The sequence below is a fragment of the Canis lupus genome, chromosome 32, assembly GCF_011100685.1.
Source record: "Canis lupus familiaris isolate Mischka breed German Shepherd chromosome 32, alternate assembly UU_Cfam_GSD_1.0, whole genome shotgun sequence".
Taxonomy (NCBI): domain Eukaryota; kingdom Metazoa; phylum Chordata; class Mammalia; order Carnivora; family Canidae; genus Canis; species Canis lupus.
This window is the reverse complement of record NC_049253.1, coordinates 37,992,117-38,007,733: the sequence shown is the minus strand read 5'-3', so window position 1 is coordinate 38,007,733 and position 15,617 is coordinate 37,992,117. Positions and strand designations below refer to the sequence as shown.

Here is a 15,617-nt window from a genome sequence, read left to right as displayed (position 1 = left end):
AGCAAACTGCACACTGGGTCTTAAAGCCTCACTCAGAAGTGACACATGTCCCTCTGCTCAGATATCTTCAGCCAAAGCAAGTCATAATTACGGCTAACTTTCAAATCTATTCTAATCAAGGTACTGTTTAAACAGTAATACAGTTTTCACTAGAAAAAAAATGTAGCATGAATTTATAATTTTTTGTCTGAATTACCTTGGCTTCTTACTTCACTTTCCAAGAGATGTACTGACCTAAAAGCAGACACATACTGCACAGAGAAAGAGTAAAAAATCAAGACAAAGGTACGCAGTTGCAAAATGGCCATTTATTGCCTACAGGGGAAAGGGAGGGAGAGAAGAGGAAGTACACAGGTGCAAGGAAACAAGCATATATTTAGCCCTATACATCATGTGTGATCAGTACCCAATCTCCAAAATGGAAAAAAGTATTTTGTCATCTGACATAGTAGTTAAGGTTCTTAAGCACCTCCCTTCTGAGCTGCCACAAGATTTAAAAGGCAGGACTGCTTTGTTTAGTCAATGTTCACATTAATGAAAAAATACTACCACCCAACTGTGTCCTTTTGCACGCACATTTTGTACAGTGTCTACTGTGAAAAACATCTCAGCTGAGCAGTTCGGTCAAGTTTCAGACCTCATCAACTGTTTAATAAATAGAAAAATAAAGCAGCTGGTGATTTTGTCAGAGAGAATGTGTTCAGTAAGAGTAGAACCACTTTCTCCAAGGATAACAGAGTGTTAAATGATTAGAACGCCACAGAATCAGTCTATTAAACATTAAACACTAGTAAGCTACAATTACATGGCACTTCATTAAGTCTTCTAACAAGAGAATGAATGAAAAAAGAAAAAAAGGAAAAAAAATCTTAGATTTTTAAACTGATTAATGGAACACAGTAACAAATTGATTTAGTGCTTGGCTTTTTCCTAGGACAAAAGTAAAGTAAATATATAACCTAAAACAGGAGAATCTGTTCTGGAATAGTACCACTAGAAACTCCCAAGCATTCAAGGGATAAATTACCAAAATATCTTGCTCAGTTTTAAACTCAAGTGTTTTGCTTTCCAACCATTAAACTAATCACAAAAACACTTTATAGGCCACAGAATGACTCAAATATATGCAAAACAATGCATTATTAATTTATTGCCAAATAATGAAAATAGATGAATCCTTCCCTATTCAAATGGTAAGTTGAGTTGAAGAGTAGATCGTCATTTATTTGGCACTTGTTTTATGGTTGAAAGAAATCACAATACAAGATATAAATTAACCCATAGTGAATATGGCAAACACCCTGGCCTTTCCGAAAGAGAAGGTACAAACACACTCTTTCTCTTTACCAAAAAAGAAGTCTCCCTCATTACCACCCCATCCAGAAGTAAAAAAAAAAAAAGCCAAAGTTTGAAATGTTCATCCTCCTCAAAATATTCCAAGTAGTCCAATGAACTCTATTCCTCAACCTTTCCTAGATCAAAGAAATGCTTGCATTTGGACAACTGTACGAATGCCCATAGTGCACTTCTCAGTGCCGCTGGTGTTTAAGAAATTTGCCACTCACAACACTGAACAATTCCAGATCCAGTGTGCAGTAATACAGCCATCCAAACTCCTCCCACCCACCCCCACCCCTGAAAAAAGTTGGCAGAGCAACGCTCAGGAATTTCACAGGTAAGGGAATATATTTTTAGCAAGTTAAGCACAGAGAAAGAACAGTACAGCTTCTGAATACATACACACCCAGACTACTGCATCACTTATTGTACCAAGACTGAAACAAGTAGCAGGAAACTAAGCCTGTTAAGCAAAGCCATTGTTTGACACATCAACACTGAGCCAATTGTGTGAGTTAAGATAACTAATTAAACAAATGTGGTTCATATAACCATTAATAGCTTCAAAGAAAATACAGTTATATGTCAGTAACACAAAACTGAAGCAAGAAAGGGCCACTTTTGAGAGGGTTACCATGATTCTTACGCTTTTAGATTTAAAAGTGACAGAGGTACAAGTAGGGAAATAATCTAAATCTGGGGAGACTGTTGTAACAAAAAGAAGTACTAACAGGTGCCAAACTATGCTTTCTCCAAGTTTCTGAAAACTGCATGTACCAAGTATGCCAAGAGTCATATCCCTTGGCATTTACATACCCTTTTCAAAATGTGATTTACTGTTTCTGATAACATCATTTCTAGTTTTGAGACAATGCTACTGAGTTTAAACTAAGTGCCATAAAAAAATGAACATTTAATAGGCAGAAATGTCCTTATTTTATATGCTTTGAAAGTAAAATCTATTTTACTTAAAAACATTCCATTACTTTAATGTCATGATGTATGTTGAATAAAACCTCAAACATGCTTGTTTTCCTTTGGTTCCAAGAATAACCCAAACTTACGCCAAAATAAATTACTAAGTAGGTTAACAAAGCTTGCTTTTCCTAGTACCTGCCTACTTCCTACTGTAAGACTTGAGTAAGTAATTCAACAGAGAAACTTACATAAAGAAGGTATTTGGTTAAAATAAGAAAACATGCACGTTCTCCCTCACCACCTTCCTGAAAAAAACTTTTTTTTTTCATGGATCTTATTCAGAACACCCTGCAGTATAGGTATAAGAACTTTCTTCTTCTTATCCTTAAGCTTTAAGATGACACTTATTCACAGAGATTCCCAAATCATTTTCTGTAAAATCAAACATGCCCTTGGCATCCTGTTCTTAAATTACAACTTTGGTAAATAAGCCAGGTTAAAGGTGTAGTAATTAAGTTTCAATCTGAATTTGGTGATCATGATGCAATAAAAAAAAAATTAAAATCATTCAAAGTAACCATAAGTATAAAAGTTTTGTTTACGAACTGGAAACTTTAGTGGAATTTCCTGGCTTAGAAAAATATCCTAATTTTCCTAGCTAATTTGTCTACCTATAATTCTCAGAGTTCTATAAACATGATATAATTCAAAGGGAAAAGGTTAAACAAATCTACATATTAGTTGATTTTTTTTTTTTAAGGTGAGGGCAGGTAGGAAAAAGATAGTACCTTATAAATGTGACAATTCACATTTCTGTCAAAATATAAGTATATATGAGTGCTATTTTGAAAACGTGCCATAAAGTTACTGCTTGCTATATAACCATTATTCTATGGCCCTGCCAAATGTATCAGAAACTGATTATGTTTTCTGTGACCAAAGCTACTGATCAGTCAGTGCATTTTACAAAGCTATTAAAATCACTCAGAATGTAAGACTTAGAAACAAGTACTGTAAGTACTGGGACACAGTCAATTTGCTAGAAAACCTAGCCTTGTATTAGGAATGAAAAACCATATGCCTCTGGTTCCATCAAAGAACACATTTAACCTATTTTGTCTTGTGCTTTCTCTACTTCTTGCTATTTGATTTGAAAGTATAGATGGCATTTGTGATTTTTAGAAACTCTTGGAAATGCAAATACAAACTTAATTTTTCACCCACTTAACAACAGATACTTAGGAGATACAATTTCAAAATGGAACATAGTTATGTTTGCCCATGTTCCATTTCTAATGTGCCACATCCTCAATTCTAATATAACCCATCATAGAATCAAGTGATACGAGTTTTAGGTATTTTCTCCCTTCTCTGTGATTCAATACATAACTGTAACACACCAAATAATAGGGACAAATAAGAAACAAAGCTTTATATTTCTGCAAACTACAACACTGAAACACAGTGGCTTATTTAATACATTCACACAGGATGCTTATTAGTAAAATTAAATATCTGCCTATGAATATCAGAAAAGTAATTTGAAAAGAAAGAGCTTGGAACAAGGCAAATGGGAGGGTGGAAGGGTGGGGGTGAGGGGGAGGGTGAAGCTGGTCTCAGAACCCATTGTGCCATTACCTGACTTTAACATGTGATATTCAAACGAACGTTCACACGCCTTACATCAAAGAAATGAAACAAAAATATTCAGCTACATTGTACAAAATTTTTTTTACATAAAACATCATAAATCTTGAACAGATTTACTATATCTGAATTCTAAAAAGTTGCCTATAGAATGGTGCTGGGATTCTGTTCTCTGCTTGCTTTTAGGCAGTGCTGTTGCTTAAAAGTTGACACCAGGCACAATATTTTAAAACAAAGTCAACAAAGCAAGGAGCAGTAAGTGGATTTGAGCCTTTCCCAGATGTCAGTCCTGAGGATGCTGCAATATTCCCCATCAAAATGTGTAAAGCTATGAGGCAGAAACTGATGCCTGAGAGAGTGGGTGACTTGACATGCACTTGTATGACTGTTGTAATAGCAAACAGTGCAGTTTTCCCTTCCTCAAACAACACTGTTTTAATAAATTTAAAGAACACTCCAGTTCTTAGACAAATATCAGAAATCATATTTAACAGTTAAAAAAAACCACACATTATCACAACCTAAAAATGCCCAAATTTTCTCTTAACTTCAGATAAAATATGCAGCAGCCCCATGGCATAAAGCTTATTAAACTTATTCTGAGAACTAGAAAGTATATAAGCATAAATATTTTACTTTCATTGAATATATACCATATGTCATTCACCTCTTCCTTTTGGCTTCTCACTGCCAAAGTTCCAAATGGCATGCGTTTTAACAAGACAATACTGAGGAGAGCAGCATTTCTGATCATCTGAATTGGCAGCTCAAAACAGATACCACTCCTTTTACAAAGGGAACAAAGGGTGAAAGGTGTGTGAAATTTGGGTAGTGGGCTAAAGGGAAACCGTGCACATGAAATTTGGGTTACCATGCCCCAAGTGTGTGTGCCACCCAAAACATAACACAATTAATTACCTACTTCAACAGAGCTATTACCAACATTTACTAAAACCACATTAAAAATACACAGGATAATGAATGGTTTGAAAGAGTGCATTTGGAAGCAGAGAGAACCCAATTACACACCTTCCTGCAACAGAGTGCCTCGATCATACACAAAATAAACTTAAGCTGTTTACAATGTTTCCCAATTTTTTTTATTTTTTCCCTCTACATTTAACTATTAAAAAAGTTTTTATTAATAAATGGGCTCCTCTGTGGTTCATATACAATCATAAGTGAACTTTAAATTCCATTTTATACAAACATCTCAAAAAATATTGGGAGTGAAGTATGGTAGGAAATATTGCTCACATTGCTAATTAACATGCACATATGAAAGGAGGAAAATGTTTTGTTAGTGCATATACCTCCAGAGCAGAAAACCCACGCAAAACAAAAGATTTAAAATAAAACATACAGTAGCTGATTACAAAAAAAGGTAATGTCCACAAAATTAAGTTTTTCATGCTATTCTACTTTCCAGTACTATGGTTCAGGTAATCAATTTGCATGGCTAGATGTTGAATGTTTGAGGTATATAAGAAGGGATACCTGCACACTGAGGAAAATCTGTCACCTTAAGGGTTGTTTCTTTGTTTATTCTGGTACTTTACCATTTTTAAAAGAATATTTTATTTACATCAAACTCCACTCAACTACAATGACATTCCAATTATAATAGATGACAAACAACGCCTCTATCACTAGGCACTTTTAAAAGGGAGGTTAGGCTCTACGGAACCCTTCTGATGCAATCCCATATATGACGTTACATCATCCCACCACCCTCGTCCCACTAAAATCACCCTTCTGGGGAAACATTATCTTATATAGCCTGATTAATTTACTATGGAAGAAATTAGTAGAAAATGACCAAAGGAAATGCATCATTTAAGACTAATAAAACAGCCTAAGATGTCAGGTTTGAAAGAGGAGGCAAATTGTATATATTTAAAACTAATTAAATAATTTAGATTTGACCTGTACTTTATATATTAGTGAGACACAAATATAGGCTATTTTCTTTTAAAATTTCATTCACATAATGGAAAATTTCTTGTTTATTAAAAATATCACATTTTGAGACTAGAAACAGTAAAGTGCATGAAAAGTTTAAAATATAAATTTCAGAAAACTCTTATAGCAGCAAAAAAGCAGAATAAAGAAAAACTTAAAAACAGAGACACAACCTTTTCCTGTTAACTGTGCCCTAATTAACATCAAGTAGCCAACCAATTTTTCCCCCAGAAAACCTATTATGTTCACGGCCTCTTGAGTCATAGATCTTCAACTGGCCCCTCCTGGGCAAAAAAAGGATTCCAACATTTCTAAAGAGCAACAACAGTTGGGAATAAACCAGTAGCTTCTTAATTCAACCCTGACAGACAACGGAAACAAAGATTAAAAGCATATAATGGCCATTTGGCAACTAGAGTCAGGAAAAAAATGATCCAGGGTTTTCAACTACTCCATGTTCTCTCTACCCCTCAAGTCCTTGCCACTGTCACCTCAAAAAGCCCAAACCAGCAGCCACCTGTCCTACTTCAAGAAACACATGAGATATTTGTATCACTTTTCCCTTTTAAAACTTTGATCAGGGCCTTTTTATTCAGTAGTTGTTTGGGTTTTGTTTGTTTTTTTTTTTAAACACTGAACTATAACAGCAAAAATTAATACCCAGATCTTATCTATTTCTCCAGCACAATCAGGCAGAAGAAAGAGGTGGGTGACAATAATGAAGATATTAGACACTAATTTTGTGGGCATCCTAAATATAACAAATTCTACTTTCAAGACGTGTGGCAGTAGAAATTACCTACTATTTCCTAATAAACTAGAGAGAAAGGCTTAAAATTAATACTTCCAATGAGGTTATAACTAACAGAGGAACTAAATACAGAGTGATTCCTCAAAAAAACAAAACAAAACAAAACAACCAGTGCTTGCCCAACAAACTGTCATGTGCTGTTGAATGCTTGATTTTGAAAGCATATTGTGCAACCATCTTTAATTTCTCTCTTCTTCTATTATGGTTAAAGCTGTATCATAGTTTATGTACAGATCTAGCAAATTTAAGTGCTTTGTTAATGTGCAAAAGACCAGGGGAGCCAAAAATCAGTTTGTTATAATGGAAAACAGAAATCTAAGAAATTTTTCCCGTAAGGCATGCCACCAGTCAGTTTAAAATGTCATATTTATAGTTTTTAAAAATTGCCTTTTACAAAAATAGTTGGCTCATGTGAAACCATTCAAAAGAAAGTATTTGTTTTGGAAAAACAAATACACTGTTGTTGGGCCTTGAATTGGTGATTTATTAATTACGAATGCTGACTCCTAATATAATATGAAGAAGGTCCAACTTAAAAACAAATTAAAAATTTGGAAAGAGTAATACTTTGGTTCCAGCCCTAGTGCCAAATGATACCAATATACACAAAAATGTACAAAATCTTAGAGCAAACACATAATGAAAGGAACCTGAAGAAGCAGCTTAAGGATGGCCATACTTCACTCCTACATACTTTGATTTACAACTGTACAGGTCCATAGCAACAGATCCCCCCGTCTTTGCGGGGCAGTACTCCACTACCTCCGATTAGGCAAGTGAACACCATTAACAAGAGGCAGAAGTGGAGGGTGGAGTTCAAGTTGTGTTAACAGTGAGAAGTGGTCTGAAGGGATGTGAGGGTGTGGACACCCAGTGATGTTGTTCTCAACCAGCCATTGAGGATCTAAAGGCCCCAGGACACCAAGCACGTTCATATGAGTCTTGGAATAGAAAATGTAGTCAATCACGCCCTGGAAAGAGATTAGGGGTTGGAAAAAAAAGAAAAATATATGCTTAGAAAAAAAGAATAACTCAAGATATATAAAGAACAATTCATAATTTGTAAAAGCCAAATACCTGATTAACCTGTACTTCTAGTACCTGTTATCTTGACAATGGGTCAAATACGACTCAAGTCTTCAGTGGGTATTACATAAAATAAAGATGGCTCAACAGGGAAATACAGGACCCAACTGGAGTCATAAAGCCTTGTATGTGTGCATAAGTGGTAAGCAAACGGAGAAGCTAAACACACCTATCTAGGCATCTTTAAAATTGGCTTGCTTAAGTTACTGAAATCTAATACATCAGTATAAACATTATGGGAATACACTAAATCTATCAGTCACAACAAGCTTTTTATATAAATGCATAATGAAAAGGTATGACTCAAATTAACTTTTTAATGTTAACTGGCATTATTTTCAATTATTTACACATCAAGATATCCAAACACATATGAACGAATCCATGGTAAAGCAGGTTATATTTGCCAATTCTAGTTCAGCTTTCCCAGATATGCTACCTACGTACAAATACTACATACAGTTAATTTTTCCAATGTGTTCTTTAGAATACTCATTTTCACAAATTCTGGTATACTGTAAATTCTGGATTCCTTAGCAAAAAATACTTGACAGGTATATATACATAGAGAAAGAGAGAGAGAGAGAGAGAGATACAAATGATATATATATATGAAACTAGATGATTTATTTGGTTTGTCTGAGCATCATCAAGTTTTAAAATTACTGTGCTTTTTATTGCCCCGGGCTGTGGACACAAGAGGCTAAAGTCAAGGGGCACCTGGGTGGCTCAGTCAGTTAAACGTCTGACTCTTAATTTCAGCTCAGATTTTAATCCCAGGGTCTTCATCTCATGATCAGGAGTTCAAGCCCAGCATGGAGCCTAATTAAAAAGGGGAGGGGAAGATAAAGTTAAATTTCTTCCTATCCATATCAAAAGAGCCTGAGCCCAAGTGTGGAGAAATATTTCCAGATCTGGAAATATCTATTTAGAAATAGTAAACATAATGAGTTCCCGAAATATTATAATATTATAGTGAAATGGGCTACTTTAAAAAAATATAAAAAAAGAAAGTAGAGACTTTTAATGAAAAAAATTTGTATTATGAAATTTGGAAATAATTACCTCAGTTTGTTGACCAAGACCAAAATAATGAGATTGTGCTTTTGAGCAAGAGGGCCTCATTCAACATTTAGAAACCTTAATTTTGCCACAAAAAGGTACCTACTTGATTCCAAGGAAGGACTTTTTGCCATGAATACTCAAAGTCTAAACAGTTAAAAAAAAATGATAGTACAAAGCATTATCCTTTCGTTTTGGCTAATGCCCAGTTTTGCAGTGACATTTTAGGAAAAGGGTCAGAGTGGATTTGTCTTTATGAGACCACTTTTGTTTCAACTATAAATAAAACATAAATGAAATACTCTGTTACTTAGGTTGAATAAATCTCCTGTATCACTTCTTAAGAGTGCCATTATGCACACTAGCTGCTAGACTTATAGAATCCTTTGCACACACAGGCCCCAAGAAGATGTTAAACACTCTAGAGAGTAAGACACATTTAACTGGAGGAATCACTTTTAACTATTTTCTTAATTTGAAACATCCAGAGTAAAAGCTCTTATCAAAACCCTTAGTAAGGTCCTATCTGCAAACTCACCCAAATATTTGTACATATGTATGTACATTTACATACTGTCAAACCCACAAAGTAGGTTATTAGACTAATGATTCTTAACATTTTTTAATTCAAACTTTTTTTTCAAAGGCTACAATGTGGGGAAGTAGCCTTAATATTAGTAAAGACTATAGTAAGTTTATAGAACTGTATTTGAAAAAAAAAGAATAATGGAAATAGTTTATGAGCTAACATTATGCTAATAAGTTTTACTTATAAAAGAATGTGAGAAAATTATATACTCTAATAGAGAAAGATTTACTACTTGACAAAATAGGAAAAGTGTCCTTTTTTCATTAACTGGTTCAGGTACACCCTTAGATTGGTGGGGCAAAGAGCAGCAGCAGCAATAGTGGTGGCAGCAAATCTGCATTAAGCTGTTGATTCAATTTACCTGTTGTTACAGTCTGAAGGTTTCTGTCCCCCCAAAATTCACACTCTGAAATCCTAATTCCTAACATGATGGAAATAGGAGGTGGGTCTTTGGGGAGGTAATTAGATCATTAAGGTAGTGTTCTCATGAGTGGGATTAATGCTCTATAAAGAGAGACCCCAGAGAGTTCTCTCAGACTCTCTGCCTAGTGAGGATACAAAAAAACAGCTCTCTGCAATCCAGAAAATCCTAATCTGAGCCTGACCATGCTGGTGCCCTGATCTTATACTTCCAGCCTCCAGCACTGTGATCAATAAACTTTTGTTGCTTATCACCCACACAGTCTATGGCCCATATTCTGTTAGCTATCACTAAGACACCTGGTCTACAAGCAATTGTCCTAAATGGCTTACCCATCCTTTGGTACATCCCAAATCATTTCTAGATTAAATTCGTCTGAGTTCTAAACAACACGAAACCTCTCTCCCCTCACTCGAGAGGTCTCTCTTTTTTTTTTTTTTAATTTTATTTTTTTTTATTTTATTTATTTTTTATTTTTTTATTTTATTTATTTATTTATTTTATTTTAGAGAGGTCTCTTTTTTTTAAGATTTTATTTATCTGACACAGAGAGAGAGCTCAGAGAAGCAAGGGGGAGCAGCAGGCAGAGGGAGAGGGAGAAGGGAGCTCTCCACTGAGCAGAGCCCAACATGGGGCTCAATCCCAGGGCCCCAGGGTCATGACCTGAACCAAAAGCAGATGCTTAACCAGCTAAGCCACCCAGGCACCCCTGCATCTGAGTTCTAATATCACTTTTCTACATTTCTAACTTATTCAAGGACCAAGAAAGTAAACAGATGCTATAAGTCAAGTAAATAAAATTTAACAAAAAAAAATAAAATAAAATAAAATTTAACAACACTCCACTGATGTAATGGCAGAATTCTGTATTTGGAACTGTATGTAATGTTAATTACATGACATTTTTTATGTCTGATACTATCTTTCCTTTTTTACTGATTGCCTTCAATACTGGGATGGCATAAAATGCTTTACATAAAACTGAAACACTCACTGTTATTAGGACTAAAAGCTTCATTTTCTGTTGTTAGGTATGCCCTTGGTTTGTTCTCTGGTCATCCTATCTTTAAATCTCCTCCCACTCTCCCATCCCATCCATCTATCTATCAAGCCAGCCAGTGTATTTATCTTCCTGTACACACCTGTCTCTCATGGATTTATAGCGCTGTCCTTCTGTCTCATCCTAACCTACATATTCAAACATCAAACACTCTCTGAGTCATGTGCTTTTGGTTCTTTTCCTGTACCTCTTTGGACAATGTAAATGGTTCAGTACAATTTTTGATTCAAATTATCACCACATGTAAAATCTTTTGAAGAAATAACAACAAAGGAATTTAAAACAATTAGCTGGTTAAGAAAGATGGCTTAGGTGAATATCCCAAATTTTGTTTCTCTAATTTCCATTGATGGACAAGGAAAAATAACCTTTATCAAAGCCTAGATGAGGTAGAAATTTGGTCTTTCTACCACACCCATGCCAAAACAACAAGAGTAGCAGAATTATTAAACATTTTAGGGAATTTTAATTTGGATTTTCTGGGTTGTGCTGGCAAAGATGTATTATATATCACTATAGTCACAAGGACAGAAATTAACGTATAGTAAACTGTGGATCATTAAGTCTAGAGGTTTTCCTTTAAGCTTGCACAAGAGCAGTGGTATGCTACAGCCAGCTGTACCTGCTTTCTTAGTGTTTCATCTCAATTCTGAATTCAATGGTATTAGGTTGGGAGCTTGAAATCTACCATAGTGGGGAATACTTACACCACAGAAATCAACAAACACTGCAAGTTAGGGTTTCTTTTTCTGGGAAAGCTGGTTATTAAATATCTACTAGCACATTACTGCATATGAGTGATTTGAACAAAACGAACTATCACTGGGGATATCTCTATCTACTCTAACAGCAAGTACTAAAATTAGATTCAATTTATTCTAAGCAATTTTTTCTCCACTTTATGATTACAAAGTTGACTAATAACATCACAGCAATTTCCCTTCCTCCTCCTCCAATTTGTTCCTTAGAAAGGGGCTAACTAACAACAATCACTGAAAATAAAAACATAAAAAGATTTTGGAGATGTGAAAGAGCTCATTTCAAAATTTTTCTTTGGTATTTTTATATATGACCCCTAGGCTTCTTACACCAAACCACTTTCTAACACCTGTATTTTTTCCAGGAAAGTATAAGATTTTAATATAGATGCCTGAAATGCCGGAAAGTCAAACAGAAGTATAATGGAGAACTATAGTCTGAAAGACTGATCAGATAATTGGCAACAGGAAAGTAATCTTAGTTACAGAAAACCACTACAATCTTTATTTCTTTTTTTATTTAATTTAATTTATTTATTTATCCATGAGAGACTCAGAGACATAGGCGGAGGGAGAAACAGGCTCCATGCAGGGAGCCCGATGTGGGATCGATCCCAGGACTCAAGGATCACACCCTGGGCTGAAGACAGACACTAAACCGCTGAGCCACCCAGGCATCCCACACACAGTCAATCTTTCTAAAGAACAATATGTCCTCTAAATATGCCCTCTAAATTTTTTTATCTTGAAAAAATATCTCTCTTTTCCTTTTATTAATAAGCTGGAGTGTTCCACTGCCTGGGAATATATTAGTTTGACTACATCAATAGAGGGCTGTGTGTGTGTGTGTGTGTGTGTGTGTGTGTGTGTGTAAAAAAAAACAGACCCTCTCTAACCCCATCTCCCAAAGAAATTTGGAAAATTTAAAGATAGATAAGACATCTATGAAAATTACTAAGAAAATTCTTTGAGAATATTATATAAATTCATTCAAAGTAAACTTACTCATATACCCATATCAAGTTGCCTATTATTTAGATTCTTACTGAAAGTTAGGGAGTAATTATATTAATAAATATGAAGATTAACTATATTAATAAATATAAAGTGTTCTGAACAGTGCCTGGCACATAGTAGGCATTTTGGGAGTTTGGGCTGTTTATTAGCATTACTTGAAATGTGGAAAACAAGGGTTCAAAAAAATTCTCAAGTTAGCAATAACAAAAAACAAAGCTAACAAACCCCCTGACATTTAGTAGCATATTTCAAGGCATTTTGAGAATCTAAAAATTCCTGAAGATTATACAATTAAGCATAAATAATACAGGTCTTTCTTATCCTATGTTTGTATTTAAAATAATTTCTATATCAGCTCAGAGACTATTACTCACTTTGAAATCAAAGGTGTAATTGGTGTAAGGCATCAAGTTATTTTCATAGGCGCTCTTCAGTTGGAAGCCATGTGTGATTCTCCCTTCTGAGCTTCCATTCTTCCCATTGCAGCTGAAGTTCATAAGACACTCATTGTACCTTAGTTCCTTGAAGTCCTTATGGTTGTCAGCTACTCCTCCATTGCTCAAATATTCCACAACACCTAACAGAAAAGAGAAAGAAGAAATACTACCATTTAGCATTTAGACCTTAATATAAGACTATACGACCAAAATTTCATTATCAGGTGGATATACCAGGTTCAGAGCAGCTTAATTAGGTTGAGCCATATATGAAACTGCCTTTTTGTGGTGGTTGGTTGTTAAAAAAAATCAAACATCAATAACTTCATATGGTTAAATCAAACTGGAGGGTATTTGCCTGTTCCAAAACAAAGTATCAGGATCATCCAGAAATATCTTCAGTTTTTTAATGGGTTCTTCAAACTAAAGAAGATTCCTTGAGGCAAAGGTGGCATTCACCAAGAAAGACTTAACCTTGAAGGCTTTAGAATATTATCCTAAACCACTATCTCATTAGTATCTCACTATCCTCTGCAGTCAATCAACAACTTTCAGGAATATGTATAATATAGCATACATAATAAAAAGTCATTTACAACAAAAATAGACTTTGCATCTTCAATATTTCAATGTCTATATTAGGTAGAAAGTATTCTTTATTTTGAACTATAGTGAATTCTTTTAGTCTGATACTATATAAGGGACATTATATGCTACAAAAAAACTACTTGGTAAAAAATATTAAATATGTATAAAAGCTAAAGTAGAACCATTCACAAAATACACTGCTTCCATTTAACAAGTAAATATGAAAAATATATCACAATGCTGCTGCCGCTGCTGCTGCTGCTGATGATAATGATTGATACTGTTAGCTATCTCTTTCTATCTGTGATCAGGAATGACAGCAACATATAATGAATAAGTGATGAGCACAGTATCAGTACTGTGAAAAGGAGCTATCATGTATCTAGCATTTACTATATGCCAGGCACTGTTTTAAGTACTTTACACACTTAAACCTCACAAACAACTTTATGTGGTGGCTAAAATTATTCCCTTATTTAAAAATGAGGAACTTACAGATTGCACCTGTAAGTGGTAGAAGCAGGATCCAACCCTGGCAGTCTGGCTCTAGAATCAGCTCACCACGCTGCACTGTCAATGACAGCTTATACAAATCAAATGAAATGGGGGAAACATATTTGAGAGGATTTCAACTCAAAAAAGGACTGAGAAAGGAAGACGTGGTTAAGGTGCCAATTGGGCTAGGGGCTAAAGACAAGTATGCAAAAGGATGATTTCAGCATTTGCTAAGGAGAAAAAGTAAAGATATTTTCTAGATTTGTGACTTACGAAAATTGAAGCACTTGGGTTCACATTTATTGTTGAGTGATAATTTCAAATAATTTAAAAGTTTACTGAAAATATAAAAAATTTAGAATATGCTACGTAATAGAAAAACAGTAACACTTAAATGTCTCACATTTGAACTTTAATATCTAAAATGCAGAACTGATTTTTTACAAAGATCTGAAATAATATAAATTAGGATATAAAGTGGTTTAGTATAGCTCAAGAAGTAATGTCAAATCCAAGGAGAATGTGGATCAGCTTTCTGCATCTAATTATCAGTATTCATATATCATTTAATGAATTCATTGAAAAGTTGCCAAGCATTAAATGTGTAAATTGCCCTGGGTAACACTGACATTTTCACAATATTAATTCTTCCAATCCATGAGTATGGAAAATTTTTCCATCTCTTTATGTCTTCCTCAATTTCTTTCAGAAGCGTTCTGTAGTTTTTAGGGTATAGATCCTTTACCTCTTTGGTTAGGTTTATTCCTAGGTATCTTATGCTTTTGGGTGCAATTGTAAATGGGATTGACTCCTTAATTTCTCTTTCTTCAGTCTCATTGTTATGAAGACAGTATGGTAGTGGCACAAAAACAGACACATAGATCAATGGAACAGAATAGCGAATCCCGAAGTGGTTCCTCAACTTTATGGTCAACTAATACTCGACAAAGCAAAGACTATCCACTGGAAAAAAAGACAGTCTCTTCAATAGACCATTCTCTTACACCAGACACAAAGATAAACTCAAAATGGATGAAAGATATAAATGTGAGACAAGATTCCATCAAAATCCTAGAGAAGAACACAGGCAACACCCTTTTTGAACTTGGCCACAGCAACTTCTTGCAAGATACATCCATGAAGGCAAGAGAAACAGAAGCAAAAATGAATTATTGGGACTTCATCAAGATAAGCTTTTGCACAGCAAAAGAAACAGTCAACAAAACTAGAAGACAACCTACAGAATGGGAGAGGATATTTGCAAATGACCTATCAGATAAAGGACTGTATCCAAGATCTATAAAGAACTTATTAAACTCAACAGCAAAGGAACAAACAATCCAATCATGAAATGGCCAAAAGACATGAACAGAAATCTCACAGAGGAAGACATAGACATGGCCAACATGCACATGAGAAAATGCTCCG

General features: G+C 34.8%; 1 protein-coding gene across 6 annotated transcripts in view; it reads right to left on the bottom strand.

The window, feature by feature from the left end:
• Positions 1-288: 288 nt before the first annotated feature.
• CNOT6L (CCR4-NOT transcription complex subunit 6 like) overlaps positions 289-15,617 on the bottom strand; it is a 114,055-nt gene continuing 98,726 nt past the window's right edge. For all 6 annotated transcript variants that reach the window (XM_038582352.1, XM_038582351.1, XM_038582354.1 and 3 more), the window contains 2 exons: positions 13,044-13,246; positions 289-7,647 (listed from right to left, as the gene is read on the bottom strand). In XM_038582352.1, coding sequence (XP_038438280.1) covers positions 7,435-7,647; positions 13,044-13,246 — 416 coding nt within the window. In that variant the 3' untranslated portion in view covers positions 289-7,434. The remainder of the gene's footprint in view (positions 7,648-13,043; positions 13,247-15,617) is intronic.